Source organism: Apus apus, chromosome 20 (assembly GCF_020740795.1).
Source record: "Apus apus isolate bApuApu2 chromosome 20, bApuApu2.pri.cur, whole genome shotgun sequence".
Lineage (NCBI taxonomy): Eukaryota > Metazoa > Chordata > Aves > Apodiformes > Apodidae > Apus > Apus apus.
In genome coordinates this window covers 3,371,159-3,399,015 of record NC_067301.1, presented here as the reverse complement: position 1 = coordinate 3,399,015, position 27,857 = coordinate 3,371,159, and the positions used below count along the sequence as shown (strand labels likewise).

Genomic DNA, 27,857 nt, shown 5'->3' with positions numbered 1-27,857 from the left:
TCTCTCCCTCCCCCTCGTTGCAATCACTCTTTGCAGTCACTTTGAGCAGCGTGTTGCGAGACTCACCAGACCCTGCGGGCGCCTGGCTGCCTCTGCTCGATGCAGAGCCTCTGACACTGATTTATATTTTGGTTAATTGTCTCCATCCATTAGTCTCCTCATCCTTCTCCTTGTTAAAGATGCAGTTGCTGCTAATGTCTGTAAATGAAACACATTTAAAAGGCATTGCTCCCAGTCTGAATCCAGCTTGGGTTAACAATCACGGGAAGCTGCCACCTCCTGAGGACCTCGAGGGGGTACGTCTCCACTCAGGTGCCCCATGGGCAGGGCAGCCTGGGCATTTGTCAGCATCTCAAGAAGCTGAGGTGTCTGCCCTATTTGTCTAGTCCTCTCTGTAAGACACTCCATGGTGAATGTGCTGGCAGGGTTGGCTCCAGAAGCAGGCTGAGAAGATGGCTTTCAGCAGATGTGAGGGACTAGTTTTTTGGGGCCATTTGAGATTGAGGAGAGGTGGCTGGAGAGGAGATGCAAATGCTGGTCATCATGAGGACCAGGGGACAAGACAGGACTAGCAGGGTCTTGGAGCAATAGCTGCTGGCTTCAAACACTGCCAGTCAGAGACTTATGGTGCAGATGTTGCTAAAAAAAATATTATTGTTCCCAGAAGTCAGTAACACAGGATTGCTGCATGTCTGGTTACCACAGCTTCCCTGAAAGGGCTTGCTCCTAATTCATTTATACATCCCAAGGGACAGCCACACTTTGCAAATCTGACAGTTCAGTGGCAGTCCCTATGATGGACTTCTCCTTCCTTGAGCACAGGTTGTGGCTCATTAGCCAGACTAGATGACGTTGCTCATGCAGTGTCTGCCAGAAATGCCAGTACTGCTGGTTTAGCTGTTGTCCTGCAGGTGCTTCTCTGCAGACTCCACAGATGAGTCAGTGGATTACTGAGACATCTTGTCCCAAGCAGACACCTGTCAGGGTGACATTTCCACCAGCTGTTGATGTGGCTGCCCCTCCCCTGGAGGGCCTTTTCCTGGAAGCAACACAGCTGCCAAGTGACCACTGGTGGACCATTACACTGCATTACAGAAAGTCTCATCAGAGCAACCAGCTTTGGGGGAGACAGAGGACCTGATAGTTCCATTAAACATAGACAGTGCAGCTATCAAAACATTTTTAAAGAACATTAGCAATTGTTTCTTTTCCCTTCGGTGGTGGTTTTTGCAGCCATTAGTTATTAGTACTTCTCACTGCTGCTTTGCAGAGTGGGCTCCTTCTATCAGAGCATTGGGATGTGACAGGGAATTTTGGGACTATCAGCTCTGGTCTGTATCTGAGCTGCACAGTTATCCATGTCATCCTGACTATGTTCCCAGAGTCCTGCACCAGTGTTCGTTGGATTTGGGTGTGCGGTTTTAGGATGATGAAGGCTTTCTGTTGTTTCCCAGGCACGTGCCTCCGATGCCGTGCTCCCCTGTGGGTTTCTCTTGTTGCCAGTGTATCAGGTCAAGTGTGGGTTTTTTCAGAAATACCCTCCAAGGTCAGGTGGCCATTTTCCTAAGAGAGCAGATTTCATTTCCTACTGCATCCAGGTAAATGACCATTTGGACATGGCTTTTACAGCTTTCTGGTTGCAGCTCGCAGCAGGCATGGCCATTCCTGCCACTTTCAGCTGTTCTCAAAGCCACCAAGTTGGCCTTGAGGGAAGTCTACAGTGCTGTTAGGGAGCTGCTACCTTTCCCTGTCTCAGCAGGAGGGACATCTTTGTGAAGGTAGGATCTCACTGCTTTATCAGGAATCATCACACACTTCTTTGCCACATGAAGTGCTCATGTTTTTTAACATTTTCTTCTCCACAGCTGCTAAGTATGATGTTGCAAAAACTGGATAATGAATTCAAATAGAGAATGAACAACAGCAAATCAGCTGGAACTGAAAGCAACAACACGAGTTTATCTTTCATAGATATGTTTATGTTCACTGTTCAGATATAGGACAGGGTGAATTTTAATGTTCTGGACTGAGATTAAATGTGTAGTGGATTTGAAGTTCAGACTCAAAACTCTTGTAGTGCTGCAAGTTCTTTCCTTAAAACCTTGCCCACCAAAAGAGCAGAAATACTGGAAAAACGTGTCTTGTGATCAGAGCTTCAATCATCCTGAGCCAGGTATCAGCAGAAAGGTCTCATGAGACTGTCAGTAACACTGAGTCCCAGTTTGAAAGCAAATCTGGATGTGGCCAACCAGCCACGTGCCTTTTGGAATCCCTGACAGCGAGTACTCCATTTCCTACCCTTCATTTTCCTGCAAGAACAAAACTTGCTGCTGTGAGGTGGAAGTGCCCAGCCAGCCATGCCTCAGGACATGCTCTCCTGCTGCTTGGAAACATACCTGTGTTAGTGCAGGTCCCCAAACCATTAATTACCAAAACCCATGCAAACCGAATGTTGCCACGGCAACCTGCAGCCCTACAGAAGGCTCTCTGTCTCCTCCTTGACCTTTCAGGAGATCTGTATCTTGCCCAAGCCCCCTTCTCTAATCCGGTTTTTAAAATATAATATTATGCTACTGGAAGGGATCAGACCTTTAATCTGATTGTGTGTGCATGTGTCAGTGCATGGATGGGGAGCGCCGGCATTAACGGGCACCCAGCAGCGGCTCAGAGACAAGACAAAGGAAAAGCAGAGTGTGACTCTGCCCTGCCAGGGCTGCAAGTGAGCACCTGGGTGGAATTAGTGGCTTCAGCAGACAGATGGGGGCATCCCATACAGGGGAAGGACCAGCCACTCCAGTCTCCTTTGTGCAGGCTCCTTCCCACTGAGGTCATGCAGGAGTTGTGCTCTTGCTGGTGAGGACTTCAGACCAAGCAGACAAGTTTTAGGCATTACTACATGTATGTTGGTATCCCCAAAGTCCGTGGATCTTGACCTGAAGTCCTGCAAGCTCAATATTGTTTTGCCTGTTGTATTCTCTCTGAGGGAAGGATCTTTAATCCTGCTTTGGCTCTGCATGCTGGAGCCCTGAACCCCTGAATTTGTTGCCTGTTTTGTATGTGACAGCGCTAGTGTGAGCAAGTGTGGTGGTTTGTAAACTCAGAGGAACAAATAGCCTCCTCCCCAGAGACCTGATATGTTTTGAAAACACTTGTACCTGAGCAAGTCTCTCAGAGAATAAACACCCTGTGACCTGGGCTGAGGGAGAGGGTCTCATTTCTGTGCTCTCCCGCTTGCTCGGGTTGCTGCGTCTGCAAGATGGGCTGGACTGGGCTGCTTTTAGAGAACGCAGGCACAAAAATCCAGAGCCCACAGTTCGGGGTGAAGAATGAGGAGTGGGGGCTGAGGAATGGGAGGCGGGCGGTGAGAGCTGGCTGCTGGAGGGCAGCGGGGCCCTGCCACAGCTGCGGGTCCTGGCCCCGCACAGCTGCTCCTCGTCCCGCAGCCCGCCCGGCCGCTCTGCACAGTGTGCTCCAGGCTGAGGTAAGCGGCCGGTTGCAATTTTGAAGTAGCAGTTTTCTGTGGTAAAGTATGGGTTTTTAGAATAAACGTTAGGATAGAAGCGCGTTTCTAGGATTTTTACGGCGAAGGGAGGCGGCGGGGCTGAGGTGATTCGTGTGGTGTGGCCGAGGCGTTCCCCTCAGGGCTGGTGGGCAGAGGAGAGGCTGGGCAGGACTGAGCTGTGGAGGAACTTGGCCAGGCCAAAGTTGAAACTCATATTTTGCAATTTTTGGTGTATGGACCAAGCAGATCTCCCCAAGCCTGTGGCAGTGCTGTGTCTTCTGTGTTCCTGCTGGGCTAACCAGCAGCAGGCAGTGGGATTTGAGGGTTGGGGTTGCAGCTGCAGTGTTGCAGTCCAAGGCAGCAAGTGTGCAATAAAGCAAGGTGATTTCTGAAAATTCCTCCTTCCTGGCTAAGGTACTGAGCAACTGGTAGAGTACCTGAAGAACTGAGGCTCAATTAAAGGTTAGACGTTTCACTAGCTTTATTAAATGGCATTGTGATGAAAGCAGTTAGTTGGAAGTTGCTCTCTGGAGATTCAGGCGGGTCTCTTTGTCCTGGTTTGAGCCAGGATTAAGCCAGTTTTTTTAAATAAAAAGGACGTTTGTTTGCTGTCTCACACAGTCATGGGTAAGGAGTAGATGGCAGAGTTGTCAGCTGCAGAACCAAAGCTGGTGTTTTATTCTGTTGATCCAACATGGTGGTAGAAAGTTCTCTGTAGCCCAAGCAGAGCCTTACACAAGTGCAGCCATTATGAGAGCCCTCACAATCACTGGAGACTGGTTGCAGCTGTGTGGAGCTGTGTTTGTTTGGGCCAGCTTGACCTGTGCTATTGTAAAAAAGCGCTGAAAGTCTTCACCAATGCAGAAATGTATCTCAATTTTTCACAAGATCTTCTGGTTACCATTCAGTCTCCTTTCTCCTGCTAAGATTGAGCCCCAGCTATAAGCTGCCTCCCATTGTGCCAGGTGTAGAACAGGCCCAGAACAAAAAGGCAGTCTCTGCTTCACACCTCCCATGCACTAAGGCAAAAGGAACAAAGTCTGGTGACAGCTTGATGTTTTAAAAAGCTGTCTCAACGTGTTTGCCTTATATCTAGTCTTTTTTTCCTCTCAGTGTCACCCTGGTGTTCAGTTTGCCTTCTGCAAATGTATTCCAACAAAGTAATGTTTTCCTGGGATCCTGCCTAATTGCATGGGTAGGCTGAAGCGAATTCAAAGCCTGTAGGGTGTATCTATAAGCCCTCTGGTATCTGCTCATGTGTGGAGTTATGACTTGCTCATGCACCTTTGCATACCATGATGATTATAATTTTAAGGCCAATGAAATTCTCCTAAAAATATCTCTATTGGGGAAGAAGATGATCATTCTCTTGTGGTAATGTTTCCTTCCACTCAGATCTCCTGGTTTTAATTTACAGTGGGTATATCACAATGTTCTGCAGTCTTTGTGTTTTGGAGAATCAAGTCATGTTAAGGAGTTGTTCTGCTCTTTTCCAGAAAGAGAGGTAGTTGCATTTTACTAGTGGATAAAACAATTCCTTCTCATAGGTCTCTTAACGTGTTTATGTATCAGAGGTGTTTTGGGCTCAATTGGGATGCAAGGCACTCTGCAAATGCAAAGATGTAATTATCCCATTTTTCTCTTCCTACTCCCTGCCTTTCTCCCTCTCTACTTCTGCTCATCTCCTCCGCCCTTTCCTGAGCATTGTGCTGATGGCAGCGTTTATCTGCATTTGTCCTCTGTCCCTGACATCCAGTTATTGATTGGCATGATTAAAAAGAACTGATAATCACTTCACATTAATCCCATAAATGACTTAAGACACCAAAATATTTGCATAATGCATCTTAAAGGTGGCAGCTAGAAGAGGATAAGACCCAAAACTGCTTGGCACAGGAGAAATGGGCTTCCCACTCACCTGTGGGCTTGCTTAAGTAATTAGCCTTCTGCTTGCATAAGGAGGAATCTGAACTGGTTTAGCGGAGGAAGATGCAATGGGTGCTCAGAGGCTTTGAGATCCAAGCATCCTATCTCCTTGCTGAGCCTGGGGGTGGGGGGAGCAGCAGGGACCATGACAGCGGCTGCTGAAATAAGAGTCTGTTTTTGTCTGCTGCATCTTGTGAAAATCTGGAGCCAGACGCCCGCTGAAAGTACCTCTGTCTAAAGACTTTCTGTCATAAACTTATCTGATTAGCAGAGAGCTAGACGACAGATTAGCCCCTGCTTCTGCGCTGGGGATGGGCTCTCTGGAGCATTTGAGCAGATCTGCTCCTGTTGCTAGTGCTGATAGCCTGTAGGTGGGGGTGCAGCAGGTGGGGGGGAGGTAAGGGGGGATACAAGGGGGATATTTAAAAGGAAGATCATTGCTAGGTAATTCTGCAGATAATGCACCCTCCGGGTTGTCCTGCTGGTCCCAGGTGAGGACACTCTCCTCTGCACCAGTGAGTTGGTGGTCATGTGCTGTGTGTCACAGCAGCACAGAGTGGGTGCACTTGTCATGTGAGTAGAGGTGGGGAGGGAGCTGTGGTTGTGGGAGGGCGGGCAATATTTCTAAAATGTATAATTTTTTGTAAGTGTCTCTTGGTTCTCCTGGCTGTCATCTTCCATTTAGAAAGAGGAGAGGAAGAAAAATTGCCACATTTAGCCTGGGGCAGGCACCTTGTGGGAGAAGGATAGGTGATTTAACATAAACTGCAAACAAACAAAGGGAGACATTCCAGCATTTCCGTTGAGCATCATGTATACGTTGTAGCTTGTTCTTCCTCTTCAGTCTTTGTGTATCATTTAATCAGAAATATTTTGCACGTGGGTAGCGATTTGCAAGCAAAAGCATTTGCCAGCTGAACTGCAGTATCTGCTACAGTGAATGTCTTCTGATGTTTGTGTTCTGCCTCTCCATAGCAGGAGGAAAAAAAAAAAAAAAAAAAAAAAAAAAAGACTAAACTACCCTACTTAGCAGCAATCTGATGCAAGGATAACAGGCAAAATAATGCAGAACTGCTCTAGTGCATTCTCTTGTCCCAGAAGGAAAGGAGCATCGTTTCAGGGTCTGTTAGAGTGAAGAGTGGCAGATGAGTTCTGTAAATAAATCTGAACCCTCAGCTCTGAGTGGTGCTCATGACAGGGTTCACGGTGGGTTTCTCTCTGAAAAGAAAACCTATTCTTTATTTAAGTAAAGTAGCCTTGTGTTCTGTAAGTGATGGAACAGAAAAACTTTTTTTTCAAGAATAGAAGGGTGGCGACTGATAGAAAACTATCAGTTCAGTTCAAGTTTTCTATTAATTCTGGAATAGATCTGCCAATTCCTACACTTTCAGTTTTTCCATCTGAGATGTAAGTTCTGGCCCACGCAAGTTATATCTGGCAAAACTGAAATCAGGAGCTCTGGCAGCTGCTGAGCCCTTTATGGGAAATGAGAGTTCTGTTTGGGAAGTGCTTTGCACTTAGTCTCTGCTCCCTCAGCCCAGAGGAGGTTACCTAGGAGCCTGATGGGTAGGAGGGGGGAACCTTTCCTGAAGTGCAGCTCTGTGGGGGCAAACAGAAGAACCCTGCGCGCGCACGCACACAAAAATCAATTATGTGGTGGCAAATAGGATTTCCTTAACTTGGTGCTTTTCTGCTCTGTTGCAGCCGTGATAACGACCTTTCCACTATCATCTCCAACCTGCATCAGAGTCGTCAGCTCGTTATGCCAGAGACCCAGAGCCGTTGTGAATTCAAGAGAAACAGCATCGACGTTGGCTTAGGAGCAGCAGGTAAGCAGCTGGAGCAGGTCCCTGCTGGTTTGGGTTTGCTGGCTTCCCTCCTCTCTTTCACCCCCCCCCTACTTGTTCATTTTTTCAACAACTGTGTTTTTTCTCCATCTGTTTGTGCTGCACTTTGGAGTGAGCTACATGAAGGCTTTTAATATTCTGGCTGAAGATGAATATGCAAAGGATTTCATGATGTTAAAGTCCTTTTGAGATCTCAGCCCTGTGTTATTCTCAAATCTAGTGGTCTGTGTTAAACTACTGGCAAAGGAGCTTGCGCCAGCGAAGAATTGAAATGTCCCCAGGGTTAGTGTCAAGTGAAGCAGAAAGGCCTTGCAGAGAGCATGGTTTGATTTGTAATTTCATTAATCAGAGGTTTCCTGTGCTGCCTCTGTGCTTTCCTACTCCTTTATGAGCGTGTTTGGTTTTGTAGTGCTACCTGGCTTTTTTGGGAAGTTCATCTGGTTTCAACCTAACATGGTAGAACCAGAAATGCTCCTCTTGCATCCTGCACCATGCCTTTCCAGATGCCAGTAAGGGAGCTATGGGCAAGGATGCTTGGGTGGTAGATATGCATCAGTTGACAAGTGAGGCACTGGTAATAAACTGGAGATCTGCTTGTTGTTTGCAGAATCTACAATTTGCTTTCATTAGAAATAAAGGTTGCTGAAAAACTAGCAGTAATGCTAGTTTTTGTAGTGAGTGATCCCTGTCCTTCCAAATAAGAATTGGATCTCTGTGTGTGTGTTAATGTAGGCCTCTCCTGAAAATGTGTGTTTGTGGTTTTGTTCATTTTTTCTTGAAAGTCATTCTGTTGACTCTGTAACTGAACCCTGGATCTGAAGGGAACACCACACCAAATACCCTTTGGAGGATAGTCAGTAACACAGTGGGTACTTGCTTTGCATTTTGCATAAAGTTTGACTTAGTTCCAGAAAGTTTCCTCCTACCTGGAGTGAAAATTGTGCTGGTGTGACCACTTCTGCAGGAAAGTGCTCAGGCTTGTAAAGATGTTGTGCTGAACTGGGGGGTTGTGAGGTGTCTGTAAAGCAGCATGGGCAGCTCCAGTCTTTGTTTTGCCCGCTGAATCTCCATGTTCTCTTTGTTAACCAGTCTCCACAGCCTCTTTTCCTACACAGCTCTAAGAGCCAAACTGGCCAGAGAGACATGTTTTTCTCTATGACCTATTTGAGTCTTATGTCTCAGCTGATTGTGTGTGTTTAAATGGTTTTTAGTATTGTTTGCTTTACAGAGAAACTGCTGGGCTTTCATTGTTGAAATTCCTTGAGATCCATAGCATTCCAGAAATGCAAAGGATACTTTTCATTTCCATTAGCGTTAAGCAGTAGAAAAGATTAGATGCAGAAGTTCTCATTCTTATTTGTTAGAATTTCTGTTTGAGTCTCTCTGGTTAGCTTCTTAGCCATCAGGAACAGTAAGACATACGAAATGTGGGCACTGCACACATGTTGCAGAAGTGAGGGCAGCAGTGCTTGGCTCTGACCCCCATGAAAGTCTGAGCAACACAAGAGAAGAGGGCTTGTTCACACGAGGCCACCAACCAAGTGACAGAGCTTTTCAGGACTTGATAGATTTGATGTGTCTGACAAGAGTTGAGCAGTAAAAGAGTAGGTGGGGTGATGGTGAGGAGAGGAGGTATCTAAGGGGAGAGGGGGTGTTGTCACATCTCCACAGGGGCAGGTTAATTCTGATTTTCCACCATCTGGAGCTGGCTCACTCTACATGCTTGTTTGATTAAGGGAAGGCATATTTACTGAGGTCCATGCAGAGCCTGCCAGCTCTGACTGTAGGGCATGTGCTGAACTGGGACCTGTGTTACCACCTCCCAGACATAGAAATCGAGAGAACAGAAACAAAGTGTGCTGTGGTTTGTAGGTGATGCTGATTATTTGATTTATGTCTTCGTTCTGTTTGTTTTTACTGGAAGGGGCAGGAGGGAAGAATGGTATAACTAACTACTACATATATAATTTTAAAAGACTTTGTGTTGGGGTAGTCTAAAGGGCTGGCTATTGTTTAAACCACTTAGTTACAACAATAAGGGAAAAAGAAATGTGCCCCCAGTGGTCTGCTGGTTGCATTGTATGCTTCTGAGAACAATACTGTGTGTTTGGGTTGTGAGACTCTCACCCTCTAAAAGGCGTTTGAAGATGGACAGTGCTGAATAACTGATGTTAATGCTGGTATGTTTAAAAACTCTGACATCAGTCATGATGCAGTGCTCTCAAAGTAAGCTGGAATCTGCTGCTGAATTGTTTTCTGTCACTGGTTTCACATTTATGGTTTGAAGTTAAGCCTACAGTCCCAGCAGTAGAGGCTGAACACCTCAGAGGCTGCTCAAACTGCAAATTCTGCACCTTGGTTGGTGCAGGAACCCACAGTGATGGGTGCCAGCTGTTTGGAACAGTAAGCCTAGAGGAGGTGCAGTCTTAGGGCTTAGGATAGCTGGGACAAAAGGAGTCACTGTATTTTGGAACTTGTGAGGCTCTTAAGAGCTAGGAAGCGTCTGGAGTCACCAAGTTTTGATGCTTTGAAAACACGTTTACTAAAAAAAAAGGAAAAAGGAGTGTTATTGCCAGTCTAGAGTGATAAAGGGGAAAGGGAGGGAGTTATGTGGTCAGCAAGTCAAGTTTCATCAGCCATGTGGGACAAGGTGTATGATGCCTTCCACCAGTTTTCAAATACATTGTTGAGGTGTGTGAACCAACCAAGGCACAGACAGGCAAATTTGCCTAAGATCATAAAGCAAATGATGACTGAACAACAGAGCTCAGTTTCCTGTCTTGTCCTTCCCTAGATTCTCTTCTAGACCTCTGTGTTGTTGTTCCACTGTGACAGTATGGAATAGATGCGGATTATAGTCTTTTTCTGGAGATTCAACATAGGAGAGATTTGAGGGGAGGGGTGGTGTTCCCCCCGCTAGCATGTGTACTGAAGCGAGACGTCCAGATAAGAACAGCTGACAACTCCTGTTTGAAGTGTCCCCTGGTACTGGACCTTTAAAGGAAATAAAGAATGCCAACAGCAAAAATCCACAATAAAGACAAAAATGTGCTCCAGCCAGTGCTTCTCAGCAAGACACCTGGAGACCTGGAGCTGGCAGGGGTAGCTGAGGCTTTTGCAACGACAGCAGAAGTAGGTGGCCGAGAGGCGTCTCCTGATAGAATCTAATTGCCCTTATCGATTGGTTTCGGAGCCACCGTCAGCTCTGGTAATGATTGAGATATTCTGATGTGTTTGATGCATGTTAGCTGTATCTCACTGCTCCGGGCCCACTGGGGACCTTCAGATATTACAAAGATCTCTTAATCACGGAGCAAACTTGCCCGTGTTGGGCCTGCTCTGCAGCGCTGCAGATTTATTACAATTACCACTGATGCACTTGGATTTCCTTAGGTCCCAGGGGGTCCTGGGTTTCGGGAAGAGCTGCCCTGTTTGTAACTGAATTCTTAAGTAGCGGAGGAAATCCATCTCACTGGTTTAGGATTTTACCCTGCACTCTCTCACACTCTCTTTCCTTCTCCTCTGGGTTGACTGTTGACAGGATTGCATCCTCACAATAGTAAACTTCTGCCACTTCTTCTTTCTCTGCTTCTCTTTGTGACTGGGAGTGGAGGTGCTTGTGCTTGCAAAATAGAGAGCACTGGTTTCTGTAGTCCCTGGGTAATGCCTGTTCACCAAGTGGTTGTGTAAATTTCAAGAGTGCAAGTATTTCTTGTTTCCAGCACAGAGTTAAAGAGCAGTAAATTCTTGTGGAAGATCAGAGAATGCAGGTTAAAGGAAGGGTGCATTTCTGCCAGCTCTGTTGCTCTTCATTGATATGATACCCAGCTCCTCTTTTCAAGTTGGGTTTATGTCTACACTGGGTTTATACCCAGCTCCTACATTTTTTCTCCTCCTATTTCTCTGGACAATGTTGGATGCTTTATTTTTTTGTTTTATTTATTTTTTAAAATCTGGGGCTAGCTAATCCAGCTGCTGAGAGGTAAGCTTGGCTCTTGGGCAGAAAGATACTCACTTTGGGGAGAAGAGAGGTGACCTATTTCACCTAAGTGCTGGCAGTCTGCAGGACTGCAGTTGAAGAGAACATACGTAGACCTATCTGGAAAAATTAGCTTTGGTGATGCCTAGAGCTCCTGGGCCAGTGTACCTAAGAGGTGTGGATGGTCTCTCCTCTCTTGGCCCTACAGACTTGATTTTCTGGCTGCATCCTTCCCTTCTGGTGGTGTTCTGCAGAGAAGAATGCTGGAGAATGCTTTCCTTGGGGCTAATTAAATTGCAGTCACGATGGGGCCATAATATGCCAAATGGAGGAAGAAAGGAAAAGTACATGTAATGGGGTTTGTACTTCCTTGGGAACACGCAGAGCCAGCCTGCGCTGAGGAGATTCAGTAAGAGGCTTAACAACATCTGCAAAGGTAGAGCAAGTATGCTGGGATGCCTCAGGGGAGCCTGCATGTGGGAGGGCAGGGCGGGCGAGGAGCCTAATGAGAATCTAGAAGTCGTTTCCAAATGGATCAGATAGAGGCCAGGCAGCAGGCAGGGTAGGCACTGGCACCACAGAGGGGCTTACCTGGAGAGCGGGTGTTGGCACAAGGCGTTTTTAATCTTAATTGAGAGGGACACACAGACACAAGGATGAGCAGAGCCAGGGCTGCTTGACAAAGGCACAGAGGCAAAGCTGTTGGTTTGCACATCAAACAGGGATTTAGAGCCCCTTTAAGCGCCTAGTGGTGTGTCAGTAAACAAGTCCAATCCCCTCTATCCAGTTTGGCTAATGCAGCCTGCCAGGGCGTGCGTGGGGTGGGGGAGGACAGAGGAGCTCCGTGGCTGATAGAGAAAGTACCGGCACCTTCTCCCTTGTGTGTGTGTGTGTGTGTGTGCTTTGCACGCTGCTTTGGGATATGAACAAGCATTTTCCAATACCGTCCTGGCCCAAGGCTCAAAATTATTTTTCCCCTGAAAACATCCTATTAATTTCTCCTCTTTCTCTCCTCAAATACCCTCTTTTCTGCAGCGCCAGATTTAATGACTTTCCAGTTGCAGTAGGAGTGTTTGGATGGATAGAAGTGGAGGTGTCGGGCTCACTGATGCTAGAGGAAAGCGGGTAGATCTTCCCTCTCTTCCTTCTGCCCCTTGTGATTAGAGCGAGTTGGTTTGAGGTCTGAGAGAGGCCACTTAATGGAGATATGGCAGACTGTCAGGTCTCACTCCAAACAACAGGCAATTTGCTATGGTTTTGCAGATAATATTTGGGACTGGGCATAGATTAAAGACCCCTGCCTGAGTGATTAGAGGCTTTGGCTGTGGAGAAGGAAGCAGCAGAAGTCTAGCTTTCCAGTGCTGCAGAGCTCCCAGAAAGTTTGGCCTTTTTCTAGGTGTTGTTGGTGGATGTGATGGAGATGACAAAACCCCGAGAGCCTTGGCCTCAGAGCAGTGGTGTCCTTGGTGACCAGTATCGTTGCAAGTTAATCTGCAGTGATTCCTGTGGACATCCTACCATAGGGAGAATGTAACATCTGTGTCCCTTAAGGAGTAGCTCTCTAAGAGTTGTGTTCCATTGGAGACCATGTATACTCAGTGCTTTTGCAGTCCTGGAAAAGCACTGTTCATGTCTCAAAAACTTCCTGAAAAAGAGAGATCTCTTTTCTCTCTGCGAGGTGGTTTGTTCTTCTATACTTAACCTTTTGTCTCGTCTTTGCACTTGGTGCTCTGTTGGCTAAGCAAGGGAGAAAGAGAAATTTCAGATCAACAGATTTGCATTTAAAAATTGGTCTTGGAATTTTTGTTGAAAGGCAGTGCTTGCAGCTCACACCCCTGGATCTGTAGCTGATGAAACCATCTGTCTCGCCTTCTTTGGGCCTGTCCCTGAACTCCGTGTGCCTCCCACAGAGGGCTTCCCAGTAGCTTCATTTAGCTTTGCACTGAGACATAGAACTTTAATCTGCTGAGGAGGAGTTAATATTGGGGGTGAAAAGAATTGGGATCAGGGAAGTTACAGCTAACAGTTAGAGACAGAAGCACAAGGAAGGGCTGTTTTTGTGCCTGTGATAATGAGCTAGGATTCAGACATGTTTTCATTTAACAAAGCCAAACAACAGAATAAGCAGAAGTCTTTACTGAACTGCTGTCTGAAATTGAGCAGAAAATCAGCACCAAATGGACATCTAAGGGCTGTAAGCCCCTCCACATCTGCTTACCTGTTTTACCATGAAGGACAGTTGTTTACCTAGGCAACGAGAAGGTCTGCGCTCTGTCAATGCCATTCATCCTCTTGACTTGGATCTGGAGGACTGTTGTTTCTTTGTGCTCTATTTAAGTTCGTTTTTATTTCTTCTGAAGCTTTGTGGGAGTGGGAGGTAGCCTGCATCCTTTTGTAATACTAACGGAGGTCTTGGGAAGAATGGGAAAGCCCAACATGGAAGCATTTCCTTTTGCTGACCCCTGCAACTGTACTTGCAGCATACATGAGTGCATGGGATTTTGCTGGTGTGGGTGTTGGTGTTTAATTGTTGGCTTTGTCACTGCAGGAGGAGAAGGAGCTGAGGCGGTTGAGTGCCCTGTTTTTGGCATTCAATGAAACTTGCTCTTGGCAGGGATTTGAAGCCTGATCTTGGCAGAAGGGTTCTTGTAAGGAGGTCAGTGACGTGTTTCAAGGTTTATCTCCCTCACTTTTAGGAAAGGAGTGCCACAGCTGGCCAGGGCTCACCATGGCAGCTGAGGCAGCTTGGCCTCATTTGAGCCTTCTGTGAACAGGGCAGACTGGTTGTAGTCAGGACAGTCACTCTGTCATTCCCTGGCAGTTGTATCAGCCACCAAACTCATGGCCAATACATGTTGTCACTTTGAAACTGAAATAAACACTGACTCTTTCTTTGCTTCCTTGCAGCTCTTGGAAGAGTAAGATTGTCCTGCTTCCAAAAATAACCTCTTCCCAGCCCCCTGCTTCCCACTTCTTTCCCAGGTATCTTACAGGCAGCTAGTAAAGAGCTGAAACCAAACCATTGGTGCAGTGACATCTCACTGATGTTATATATAGAAATCCAGTACAGGTTGTAGTGTGGCACCTGACTTGCCCACTCCTTCTTGCTGCTGGGTGGAAGTGCAAGGAGAGGTCCCTTCTCCTGACCCTGCCACAGAGGCTGCAGGACCCCTTCATAGCCCAAGCTTTGACACTGTTCTTGCTCCAGTGCCTGTGTGTACCTCTGTGTCACCAGGTGTGGATACTGTGGATGTAGTCCTGCAAAGCCTAGCCCTCTGCTTGTGCTGCACAGCAGGGGTAACACTGCCCCCCACAAGCTCCCCACAGCTCTGTGGCTGGAAAGCTGGTCTTGTGAGGGGACATTGCCCAGGTAGCAGGTGTTGAGCTGCTGCTCTGCTCTTAAGTTTCCCTCAACAGTCAGCAGGGTGCTCTATGGCTCACAGCTTGGTGAGGTCTCTGGTGAAAATGAGGGAGAAGGGAGTGCAGGGCTGTGTGTGGAGGTGAGATGTGCTGAAGACAACACGTGAAAATGTTGACCCAGCCTTTTGGATTGGTGAACTTGAGGGAAGTCCACCTGACCACGATGAGCACTGTGCATTTAGAGCCCCAGGGCAGGCAAACCTGCCAGAGTAGTATGTGACCATGACTGCCTTTTCTTGAAGCTCTGCCAGCTCAACCCCTGCCTTACAGCACTGCTCCAACACGTGCACCCTTTGGCAAGGCTGTCCTGCCCGGTGCTGATCTAGGGTAAATGGGAAAAAAACCAATAACCATTATAATACAGAAATTATATAACTATAATTTGTGAAATGTCACATACAGGTTTTTTTCTCCCTCTGCTGTCTCTGCATATGCAGGTAAGCCCAGGTTTCCCCACAGGGCCACAGCAAAGACCCTCAGCTCCTTTCCCTCCACTGAGCATGTCTGATGCAAATCAAGGAGATGGGTGGGGATTTTCAAGGGTTAAGTTTCATACATATCACTGTAGGGGACAGATTCATAAACTAAACTTGAATCTGTCCATACCCTCTCCCCAGATGCAAGTTCATGATTTCAGACCTGGTCAGGGGAGCCAGCAGTGCTGTGTACTTTACATCAGACACGAACAGACTTGGGAGGAGCTCTCCTAGGTTGGACAGCTGAGGGTTGGATAGGTTTTATTAACAATTTGCTGTAAGCAAGAAGAGGGTCAGCTGCCTGTTTCATTAATTTTTTAGCTCTGCACAATCTGTTGTTCCCAATTCCTTTTATTGTCTTTGCTCTTCTCCCCTTTCCTGCTCTTTTCCCTCCTCCTTGCATTTCTTTGGTTCTCAAACCATTCCTTCCTCCTTCCTCTTCCTTTCTTAATCCCCATCTCACATACGCACCCTTCTTCCTTTCCATTTCTCTTCCTCCCTTTAGTTCCCTTGTCCTCCTCCCTGTTCTCCCTTCCCCACCCTCCCTCCATCTCCCAGCTCCTCGGGAAGAAGACAATTTGACGGCTTTCCGCTCTGCTCTCAGCTGAGAGGCTCCTTCCCTCAAGCCAATCAATGGCAGCCTTTCAGCCCCAGTGGGGCTTGGCAAACATTAGATCAATAAGTTATTAGCACCATTCTGTCAGCTGTAATGTGGAGATTGATCGGGGCCGGGGCTCCTGCATGCTGCCTGGCACTTCCCCAGCCTGATAAAGATGACAGATTAAGGGAATAAGAAAAAGGAATTAAGGAGTCTGGCTGTCAAAGCTGTCATGGGCTGGAGGAGTGCTGTTTTTCTCAGGGGCTGAATGAGTGCAATCGGACACTTCAGTGGTGCTAAGGGTACAGCACCACCAGCAGCTCTGTTGGAAATCACTGTCTTCAGCATTTACTTTTCTAAGGAAATGCTGGGAGGGCTGTAGAAGGAGCAGCTGGAGGAGGTGGAGTAGCTGTCCTGGGAGTTGGAGGGAACACCAGGCTGCTGGCACAGACCACACGCAGAAGATTCAACACGTAGGAACCCACAGGGAAGTATGAGTGCTGTCCCTGCCACATGGCCCTACCCAGCTTTTGGCATGGTTGGGTGTTGTGTGGCATTCCCCAGGACTGAGAGAGGTGTCTGTGTCAGAGGGATGATGCTGTTTTTCATAACTCTTTATCACAGATAAATAAATTGAAGTCAAATTACCTTTGCCCAAGAGCTTCCTGGCCCCTCAAGGAAAGTCTGATCCTGGAACTGTTCTTACGTCTTCTGATTTAACAAGCTTCCCCCTTCTGCTGTCTTACCCACTAGAACATGCTCCTTTCTAGAGCTAGAAGGTGAGTCTTCAAAAGGCTTCCAGCTTCCCCCCCCCAGCCTCATTCTTTAAATCTTTTCTGGAAGAAAGTGGAGATTCACAAGTTTGTAGTTGCTAAAAAGCCTCTCTGCAGCACATAAAATTAATTCAGATCCCTCTCTTAAGTACAGTATATCGTCCCCATGAGTGTTTTTCATACTATGAATATTTACCACCTTTCTATGTCTTGGTGTAAAAAATGAATTTTGCAAGAAACTGGGAGACGGGGATTTGGGTTCACCTTCTCTAATGAACAGCCTCATTACAGACAGGAGGATGGCTCCAGGATGACCTGCACCTTCCTCTGTTTCACTCCTTGGGAACTAAGATATTGGACAGTCCTTTTAGGAGCTTAGCTCCAGCTAGGCAACTCAAGTGAGCACACGGAGGTGGGAATTAGCAAGATACTGTTTGCTTGGGAGGAGGAAAGGCAGATGGCCAAGTGGTGAGAGCTGAGGAAGGAGATGCAGGCTCCTTCTCAAGCCTAGGAAAGGATAGTTGATGTGTTACACGTTGGGAATCCTTCTCCTCAGCTAATGTCTTTGTTGCTTGCTCCTGCAGCTTCCATGTAAGCTGTGGTTAACTCAGATTTAGGGAAGGGGTTAGTGACACTTTGGGGTGCTGCTTCCTGTGTCATGCATTGGGGTCAGTGAGTGATGGGCGCTTGCCCATTGAAGTGCTCTGCTGTTGAGAGGAGTGACTGCACAACCTGTCTGCCACAGTAAAGTGAGCAGGAAAGAGAAACACCTCAATGACTCAATATTGCACCCTCCTGGCTTTGTAGTGAGGGACCATTAGTGTGCCCCATTCTTCCCTCCCTGTTGCTTCCTTTTTTCTTCCTGTTTCCAAGAGCTTTTTTTCACAGGGAACTTGAAGTGTGATGCTTAGGGGATGTTTGCAGATACCTTGGTGTAGGCTAGAGACAGTCCTGAGCTGGGAGGGCCCAGCTTCCTCTGCTCTTTGTACTGTTTGTACTACTAAGACTGGCAGAGCAGCCAGCAAAGGGCTGCTTCCTGCCCTGCAGAGCTTGCAGTCTAAGTGGCAGCTGACAGATATAGATGTGGAGACGTAAAGGAACAATGAGATAACCTGGTACAAGAGCTAAGGTTTGAAGCCTGCTGCCTGCCATGTCCCTAAAGCCATTAAGCTGACCTGCTGGGAGAGGAGGATGCTACCTTTATTTTGCATCTCTTCTTACAGATACAGTGGTGTTCCTTCTTCTTGCTAGAACTAACGTTGCCCCGTGAACTGCTGTGCACTTGTATTGTTCCAGGATCCAAAGTTCCAGAAGCCCACTGTTTTCCCTTCCCCCAGCTTCCCCAATATTTTTTTTTTCCATTCTCCATTGCCCTGAGTTAAATTATGGCCCGTTATTCCCATGACCTTGTGCTTCACTCTTCCTTTGTTCCATTGATTCCTGCTGGCAAGGGATGGGGCCGATGTGCGGCCAGATTCCACGCTGCTGCGCGCAGCCTCCTGCGTGGCCCCTCGAACGCCAGCCTTTGTTGAGAGCAGCTCTGGGCCTGCTGGGACTCAGCAAGCTGGTGCTGCTTCTGACAAAGGCACAAGCCCGTGGCTGGGGAAGGAAGTCTCCAGGGTCCCTGCAAACCTGTCACATTCGGCGCAGCAACAGTGTGAGCAGCAGGGCTGGAGCACCAGAGTCGTTTGAGCAGAGCAGCTCCTCTGGTGGTAGCTTGTTTGTGCCAAAGGAAAGGGGAGAGCTGAATAAATGGAGATAGTGCCAAGGCATGTCAGACTGGTCAGTGGGAATTGTCATCTCCAGGGTTTAAGTTTGATGGGGGAGTTAAGAGCAAGGGAGGATGTTTTCTTCCTCTTAAAATAATGTGAAAGGAGGCGGAAAAAGGACTCGTTAAATGTTGGCTATCAGAGCCTGGGTGATTTCCCATGTAAGTTGGCTCAGTCTCTGTTTAGTCACAAGTTCTGGGTCCAAGAAGCTTTCAGAGCAAAACCAATGGTATGGATTGGGAGCGTGAGATGGGTCTTGATCTCTTCCCATTGTGGCTGTAGTGCAACACAGTGCAAATAAAACTTGTCCCTTGACTGTAATCGGGACTCACTGTGTGTCCCACCTACTTAAAAACATTGTGAGGGCAAAAGTTGGTGACCACCTCATACTTGTTCACTTGCCTTTTCCAGGTGAAACCCTGTGCTCAGTAAGACACGGGCTCAGTTCTCACCCTGCTGTTGATTCAGTGTGTGTCCTTGGTGCATCTTCTCTGCTGCAGATTTCCTTGTAAAGGCTAAAGTCCCTCTAAAGTCTTTGGGGAAACCTAGAGATAGGTTTTCTAATCTTCCCAGCTGAATTAGACTCCCAAGTCCTCTCTTCAAAGCTGATAATGAGGCTTGGGATTCTTAGATGTGTTGGTGAACATGCCTGTTAAGTCACCCAGCTCTGCTGAGGGTTGGGAGGCTGAGGATTAGAGGCAGTGCAAGAGAACAAAGCGCTGCTCCTTCCAGGTGACATGGCCTCAAATCAGTGTGTCGTAAGTCCAAAGAGGGCTGTGATTAGATAAAACCCAGATTGCCCTGGCTTCTCCACAAGCTCGTTCTACGGTGTCATGCCCTCCTCCTTTATCTTTATGGTTGCAAAGCCATTGGTTGATATTTCTGCATGGAGGCAGAAGTGCTGTCATCCTCCAGCTGACCTACTTTCCTGGCCTGTCTCAATTCATCTTTTACTGTAGAAGTGCAGCAGGTGAGTGCTGGACTTCCCATGAAAGAGAGGGGGGAAATCCACTTAGATTTCTAGATCTTGCTGGGAAAATAGTTGTTGCTGTTTCCAGAAACCTCTCTGGATCACTTTCTGTACTGCCTTGTCAGGCTAGCAGGAGCCTGGAATGTCATGCAGCATCTGTGGACCTGCATGGGAGACCTTTGGAGCATATGTGTGTGGTCAGGGCTGTGTTGCAGTACGTGATCAGTATGCCTGGGGCTTCCCCTGGCTTAGCTTCCTAATATTACAGGTCTACTACATTTTCAGCTTTTTTTGTGTTTTGTTTTTTTTCCCCCCCATTTTCTACAATTTTAGCTTACTATTAAGAAACTGCCCTGATTTGACTTCCTTTCAACTGGAATGCTTTGTAGAAGGCAGGATAGAGGGGGCAAAAGCAAGGATGGCTGGGAAGGGGGAAGGCAAAAAAAAAAAAAAAAAGCCCTCCTCATCCTCTAAGGAACATTGCCTTTTGCAGGTACCTGGGCTGAGCAAACAGCTCTTTTGGCTTTCTGTTCAGTGAGGAGCAGTGTACTCTAAATGCTCAGGGAGGGTGGTAAGACATCCAGAAGCTACACTGCCAACTCCTTTGCAAAACATACTTGGTTTTGCTGCTGCAAAGTTGGGGAGGATGGATTGTGGATGTTCCCATCCCAATGTCTTCACCCACTGTCCCGGTTCTTTGTGTGTGGGTGCAGAGAATGGGTGGGTGGATGATGTGGACTTAGAGGGATCAATTTCGAGTATAGGGTCCTGGAAGAGGGCAAGCGTTCACCAGGTGTAAGTCATGTGGCAAAGCTGTTCATGTGGTTTAAGTTGTAGAGAGGAAGGGATTGATGCTGTTACACAAATATGTTGCCATTTAGCTTGTACCCTAGAATCTGTTAGTTGACCAAGTTATTAGTGAAAATGTGACCTGTCTCTTACGTGCTTTGCAGCTAAGAGAGGGGTACGACTTCTTATAACATTGGGTTGGAATTTGAAAGATGGGTCTTCATCTTGTGCTCTCCTGCTGTCTCAGTACATTTGGGTGGGTTGTTAGATTTTTGTGCCTCCATACTGGCAACTGATGAGAATGATTCCCTTTTCCTTGCTGACTGTCTTATCTTGTTAATTTTGTCCCCACACTTCTGGAGGCAGAGGCAGTCTTTGACACATCCCAGGACTTCGCCTTAAATGAAAGACGGGGGGGAAGAAGAGGAGGAAAATTTGTATTCTGTTTTCTGCCTGACTGCCATAAAGACTGCTGAGGGCAACCCAAGCACAAACTCAGTGTGTGGGATTTGAAGATTGGGTGCAGTGCAAACCTGAGGTGCTGGAAGGAAAATGCTGCCGATCACCCTAGCGATTAATAGGCTAACGTGGGATCTCTCTGGAGGGCTGAGTTCAGCTCCCGACTGGAAGACATCTGGGCCCCTTCCCTGTGGCATGCTGCCTGTGGCAGGCTGTCACACCTGACTGTGCACACAGCTGCCAGCCCACTTGTGTGTGCTGAGGAGTGGGTGTTTTGGAGGGTGCTGGGGCACGGGCCTGAGGCAGTTGGTGCCGCTTCAGAGTTCCTGCAGGATCTTGGTCTTCCCTGCGCGATTGCAGCCAGCTGGGAGGGAGATGGGACTTGCCTGGTGCCAGGCAGAGCGAATCTGCTGGCAGATGGGTGCACGGGGGTGGGAGTGGAATAGCGAGAGAGAAGGAGTGATAGGAGGGTAATGAGGTGCCTTGGCAGAGTTGTGAAATCAGGGAATCTTTACTGCTCGTATTCTAGCTGCTGTCACATGTAACTGGTGCTTCTGTCACCAGTTCTTCTGTGCAACCTCTTCTGCCTGAAGTACACAAGAGCAAGCCCGGCTGGGTTTTTCTGCCTCCTGTCCAGGCTGGGAGGGGCAAACAGAGCAACGGGACTTTTGTTGTTTGAAAGCCACAAATCCTGGATGAGAGCACTTCTGAGGAAGATACATGATCTTGGCCTCCAGCACGGAGGGTTTGCAGCATCAGACTAACATTTCCATTGAAAGCACCATGACGAATGAAGAGTTCCATGGGGAGGGAGCTTGTGATTCTGGTTGTGCTGTGTGGCCAGGTACTTCCTAGTTTTAATGCTGGCTTGGCAAGCTGATATTGTCTGTGGCTTTGGAGAAGTTATCTGAAGGGTAAACTGAGGCAGGAGGATTGGTAATATTCAAATTGTATTGAAAGGCTGACTCAACACCTGGAATGTGAAGTCCTGAAAAAAATGAAGTGCTGTCACAGGCTGACTCTGTCCTTTCCCATCTGCTTTCCAGTTCCCACTGTTTTCTTGTATTCACTTTGCTTTTGGTGGTGTGTGGTTGCAAGCCTCTGCAGTTGTCTCTGAGTGCCAGGTTTGTTAACAGGCTGGGTGACAGGGTCATGGCAAGATAAGATCGGGGGCAGCTTGTGCTCTTTAAAACCTTGAAATGCTGCTTGTAACTTTGCAGAGTTCCAGAACTGCTCCTTGGAGAAGGCACTGCCTGGCAGGCTCTGCCCTCGACACAGTCACTGTCAGCTCTCAGCAAGCCACAGATCTGGATCTCTTGATAAATACAATGTCAAGGCAGGAGCCCAGGCTTACTTAGCTGAACTCAAAGTCACACAGAGTGATTCTGAGTATAAGGGACAGTTGCTTGGCTTAAAATGTCCCCTGAAACAGAAATAATTTTGTTGTTCTTATGTATAGCACCAAGGGGGTTTATAACCTTTCTTAACCAACACAATTTTGGGCAAATTGCAGAAGCTTTGCATACTCCTAGACTCACAGGCAGATGCAGTGTATACTCGCTCAAATATGGTGCTTGTTTGTGAGATTATTTTTTTTTAAATGCTGCATCTTTAACAAGCCCTTGATAGATGAGAATTTGATGCTTGCAGTGACAAACAGTCTCTTCCTTCCTGCCCATATGCAACATCATGCTTTCAGTTTCCCCAGCATTATTATGGGAGGATATTGATTTTAAATCTGTTCGGGGACGCTGTAATTGTATATTAGATATTTTGTGTTGGTTTGTAGGGCTGCAGTAATGCAAAAGGCTTGAGTGTTTCCGTACAATCTAGAGGGGGAAGATTGCTAAGGACCTTGAGGTTTTGAAGGAGGAGGGGGGGAGGAGGGGAGAAGAGATTGAGAGGGAGAGAGAGAGAGAGACAGAGAGAGAGAGATACTGTGGTAGGAAGATTCAGAGATCTGTTGTGCCTTTTTTTTTGTGTGTGTTGTTTTTTTTTCCTATCCTTTCTCTTCCCCAGTTGCTTTGCATCAGGGCATGAAAGGAGTGGAAACACCAGGGGGACAAAAGGCAACAGAACAAATGATGAAACTCAGTAAGGAAATCAACTGGATTCAGAATTTATAGCTTTAAAACATTGCATTGATCAGTGTGTGAATAGTCATTATGTGCTTTTGGATTGCGTGATTAGGAAAGCAGATCAAGGCTCTCAAGATGATTATTTTTCTTACTTTCATTTTTTTTCCTCTGCCTGTAATATATGTGTGCATGTGTCTGTGTGTGTGTGTGAGAGAGAGAGAGAAGCAAAATACCAAAGTCTTCCTGGTTTGCTTCTGCAAAGAGGAAAGTACAACCTTATCTGATACTCAGGTTTCTCATCTCTCTTCTAGATGAAATTTTAGGCAAGAGAAGAGTATGTTCTCCCAACAGCAGCAGTGAGTGTCCTTTAGAGAGCAAGAAAGCCAGAAGTGAGTCCCCAAAGGGTAAGTGCTGCTTCTTGTTCCCCATCCCCTTCCCCTTTCTTCTGCTTTCTTAAGAGTGGAACTTAATTGAAATTAAGGAGGGAGGGAAGGGAGGGTTCCAAGAGGCTGTGGTGTTGGAGCTCTAAGTATCCGGCACTGAGGGTGCATGAAGGAGGCTACCAGGGCACTGTGCTTTCTTTATCTAATGGGAGGGAAGCTTGCAGTGCAAGGCAGGGGTGCAGATTAATAAGAATAATTGCTTTATGATTAAAAAAGAAAGCTGCAGCTTTTGAGGTGCATTTTAGGGTTATTTCTACTTCTCAGGCAGAATGTCTTGATTACATGTTTAATATAAAAGATACACACATGCTTATCATGCTGGCATCTGTTCCTTTAAAGGGAAAAAAAGAAGCCTAGCAGGGAGACTAGGGCTGCCTCGTTCTTTCTTATGCATTTATGGCACTGTTCCTATAGAGATGGAATCTGCAGAAGGTCTCTCTTCCTAGGGATTATTTTTTAATCTCCTGATTTGTCTTACGGTTCTTTCCTATAAACACGATTTTTAAACTTTTTTTACGTCTGGCAAAGTGGAGTGGGTAATGGAGCCTGCAGTTAATGAGTTTGTCTGGAGGTTGCATAAATGAGGTTTTACAGGCTGTTCACTTAAAGGCTTTGTTGTTAAGTTCAAACTAATTAGCTGTCAGTAACACCCATCTTGATCGCTGTGCTTAACCTGCACTCTTTGACCAGTAAAAAAAAATTTAGAAAAGAAAAGCAGACTAGCTGTCTGAAGCTAGATCCTGTTTCATGGGTTTGGAGTCCAGCAGCTGAGACTCTTCAGGGTGTATATTCTCAATAACCAATCCAGAGAATCTCCAAGGGGACTTTCTGCAGCAGTTTGTCCTGAAGCCTTCTACGTACCTTATGCCATATAAAGATACATTATTGGAACCTGTACTGCATCCTAATTTGACATAACGTTCCTGTATATTGTCTCTTCTTGACTTCTTGTCCCCAAATTATGATCTGAAAGGCAGCATACCCTGAGAGGCTGTTGGATACTCACTTAATGTGGTATTGCTAACACCACCTAAGAACATACTGAATCTTTTTTTAGCCCTCTCCTGCCTGTTAACTCTTTGATGCAAGTAAAAGTGCCTTAGCTTTTTATTGGGTTTTTCTGAAAAGTGTAAAGAGGAGCCCCTATACTGTTACTCCTTACCTTTTTTCCTTGATTTTTTTCATCTGCCCTACTCCTGTTATCCTTGAAATATTTCTAGGAGATGTGCAGGTAAGTTCCAGCAGGATGCTTGTGTAGATCCTGAAATGCTGGTTATACAGGGGGGTGAGACTCCTGTACCACACTTGATACACCTGCTGTTCCTGCTGAGCCTGTATCCCCTGTAATTCCAAGAGAGCATGTGCTTAGGAACTGAACCCATGTGGCAACCTATGTGGCCTGGCTGAGAATAGGCTAAACTTTTACCAAGCCATCTGAGACCAGACTATTGCATTTGGATTCTCCCTAATAAAGTGGCTGAACTTGCATAAATGGATGTTTCTGCCATAGGAGCAGCAGAGTCCAATACCCCTGTTCCCTTTCATTTCTCTGGCCTTCCCACCATTTGTGTTTGCTGGAGTGGGTTGAGTGCAGTGTGAGGCAGGCAGGCAGCCCTGGGCTTTGCAGTGTGCATTCAGGATCTGAATCTTGCTCCTTCATTCTGAACATCTCTAAATGGATTCCCTGACTGATTAAGAGAGGAGTTCCTAGGAAGCCTTGAATAAAAGCAAACTTTTCTTTTGTACTCCCACTTTTTTTTCTCAGAAAGCCTGTTCTGCCCTTTCAAAGAGTGTGTGAGACAGGATGGAAATTCTGAGCAGGACCTTTTTCTAATCTCCCTTGTTACTTGTTTTTATTATATTAGATAACCGGGGAGCCCATATTCTCTCCAGCACTGTGGCAGGCAGTTTCAGCCTAGGCTGTGCTGATGCTGGAAACCATCAGAATAGTGAGGGGCTGAGCCAGGGCAGAGACTTTCCTGCTTTTGGAGCCTGTATCTGCCCACTCCCTGCTATGAAGAGGGTTGGAGGGGGCGCTGTAGCCAGTGTTTCTGTGTCTGAGGCTCCAAACAGCAGAGCACCTTGCAGCTGAGAGCTCCCAGGAGACTTCCCATCCTGCTGGCAGTCAGATGGCATTCTGGTGGCATGAGTACCATGGAGGGCGGGGAGGGAAACGATCCCTGTGTTCCCAGCTCTCTACTAAGGAGCTGGCTGGAAACAGAAGGCTCGGCATGATGTGACCCTGGTGGGTAGTCACCTGGAATTTGGGAACTGCTGCTGTAGAGCAGTGCCGTAATGTGTGAAATTGTGCTGCAGACCAGAGCTTGGCTGGGATGCAGATGCTGGGAGTGCAGTTTGTGATTTAGGAGTGGGAAGGGAAACAAGGACCAGTGGGAGTTGTGTAGCCTGTGCAGCCCCACGCTGTCATCCTGTAGGAGCCAGGTCTGCCCTGTCCCCTGGGGACACACCCCTCCTTTTCCTCTAGCCCGGCATGTGTCTTGCATGGGTGCTGGTCCTCTGCCTCTGGCACTTTCCTGTGGTGGGGACTGTGCCTCTCCATTACCCACTGGCCCTGGATGTAGCTCTTGCTCAGGGCACAGCTGCATTGTCTCCGGAACGACCTTTTGAAGAGGTGAAGTGACCCCGTACCCGCGGCACATCTCGTGCTGCTGTGGCCGTGCCTGACAAGACAAGGAGAACAGAGGCAGCCAAGTAAATCACTCCTTCTCTCTGACTGAGTGAAAAAACACCTGTAGGGCTGGAAACCCTTCCAGCGGGGAAGCAGTAACCTTCCCTTCCCCCCTCCCCAGTGCTCTCAGTAGTGTGTGCACCAGAGATCAAAAGAGAGCCCTATCTCAGTGGCAGCAGGGCCGCGGCAGCGCTGCTGTCAAACGGAGCAGAACGTTCTCGCGTCTCATATGGAAATGTGAGCGTATCAGAGGCTGGGAGCGAGGGCTGCTGCTGGCAGGTCACGGGGGAAGCTTTCTCCCTGGGAGACAATTCCCCAAGTAAAATCCTCACTCCTGCAGCAACAGCATGTCTGGAGATCTCCCAATACCTTGAGATATGAAATAAAACTGAACGATTGCAAAAAGAGAAAATCAGTAAGAGTGTTTGAACCGCTGAAAAATAAATCCGGTAGAAGCCTCATCATTTGGGAAGATTGGAAACTAGGCTGGACTAAGTGCTGGAAAACTCAAGTAGGGAACAATGTTGTGCTCACCCCCTGGGGTGGGCTGATGAGCTCATGTGCTGCTCCTTCTGCCATTCTCTTTTCTTTGCTCTTGTAGATAATTTAAAACAAAATCTTATTGCATCTTTGGTTAATGAAGTAGACCAGAACAGGAGCTGGACTACAGCTGAGCAATGCAGATCCAGCCTCGGTCAATTTGTTCTTTTTTTGGGGGGAGGGAATATCCATATGCTGATCAGTTTGGCAGCTGTCTAATTAGGCCAAATGAAGAAATGGTGTTTGGCCCCATTCTTGCTAACAGTTTCACTGTCCCCCCAACCCATTCTGCTGAGTATGGTGGGAGGAGTGGGCATGGGCCCTCTCTGCTCTGGCAAGTGACAAATCAGGGAGCAAAGACCCTAAAGATACTGACCAGAACCTGGCCTGAGGTGCTTCAGCAACTGAGTCCATGAGCTTTTCCTGTGGTTCAGTAAAGAGAGGCTTTGACCTGTCATGGGTTTGTTGTAGCACAAGACAGGAGACAGGCTGGGTATTCCTGTCTTGTCTGGGATTGCTTGGGAAGCTTTATAAAAGCTTGGTGAAAAAGTTGTGCAGCAATGACATCTCCTTCAGGCTGAGCTGAGAACCTGCGTCCTCTGAGAGCCTGAATTCCCTGCAGCTGCCACCATTGGGACCCTGTAGCATTAGTGGAGGGTGGGAGAGGGGGCTTCTCCTGGATGGGTGAACAGGGAGGCGTGCTGGAGAACGTGGAGACCCAACAGATGCCTGCCTTGGCTGGGCCTTCCCCATGACCGAGCCAGGGTCCATTTCACACCTGGTGGCTGGAGGAGATTTGGCAAGCTCAGTCTCCCGCATTACCCCTGGTAATGACAAAAGCAGACAGCAAAGCTTCAGCAGAGCTGGAATTATCACTGGCTGAGTCATGTGAAATCTTCCAAGTTTTAAGTGTGGAAATCCAGCCTTTCCCTGAACTCCTCCTTCTTCTTAGCCTCTGCTTGCCACTTCTTCTCCCCCTCCTTGCACCTGAAATCTGCTCTGTGGCTGATCGGATAGAGTTTATGGTAATTAAGTGTTATTAAATCCCCTCCCCCCCTTTTTTTTCTCTAATGACACAGCTGTGGGGAAAAAAAAATAGGTGTTTTTCTACATTAGGTCTGTGACTGCAGCTTTGCTCCTTAGGCCTTTGGGTAAGAGCATCCAAAAGGACCAGAAACAGTTGGTGCACTTCTGTGTTCCTGGGGGAGGTGGCAGGAGTTGGCAAGAGAGCAGAGGAGGATGTGGGAATCTGGCCTGGTGGGAAGGGGACCTGGGAGGTAATTCTGTCCCCCATTCCCTCTTCTCCTTGTCTTGCAAGCTTGGATACTGGAGAAGGGGAATGGGAGGGAGCAGGCATGGCATGGCTGTCTTCTTGTGCAGCCTCCATCTTTCAGGTCTGGTGTGATGCAGACAGTATGGGGTGAGGACCCAGCTCCCAATACCTACTAGCTCAAAGCAGGCCAAGAACCTGTAATTTGCAGAGGAAGCCTGTGGTTCCTGAACTGCAGATACATGTCGCTGGGGTAGAGATTGGTGGTTGCAGATATGGCCACAAATTGCTATGGTGATTGAGAATCCTTGCTGGGCTAGATGGCTGAC

The 27,857-nt window shown here is 47.3% G+C and overlaps 1 protein-coding gene across 5 annotated transcripts in view; it reads left to right on the top strand.

The window, feature by feature from the left end:
* The window catches only part of SAMD11 (sterile alpha motif domain containing 11), a 113,907-nt gene that overhangs the window by 53,717 nt on the left and 32,333 nt on the right, over window positions 1-27,857 (top strand). For all 5 annotated transcript variants that reach the window (XM_051637202.1, XM_051637203.1, XM_051637201.1 and 2 more), the window contains 2 exons: window positions 7,133-7,257; window positions 22,898-22,990. In XM_051637202.1, the coding sequence (XP_051493162.1) occupies window positions 7,133-7,257; window positions 22,898-22,990 (218 nt within the window). The remainder of the gene's footprint in view (window positions 1-7,132; window positions 7,258-22,897; window positions 22,991-27,857) is intronic.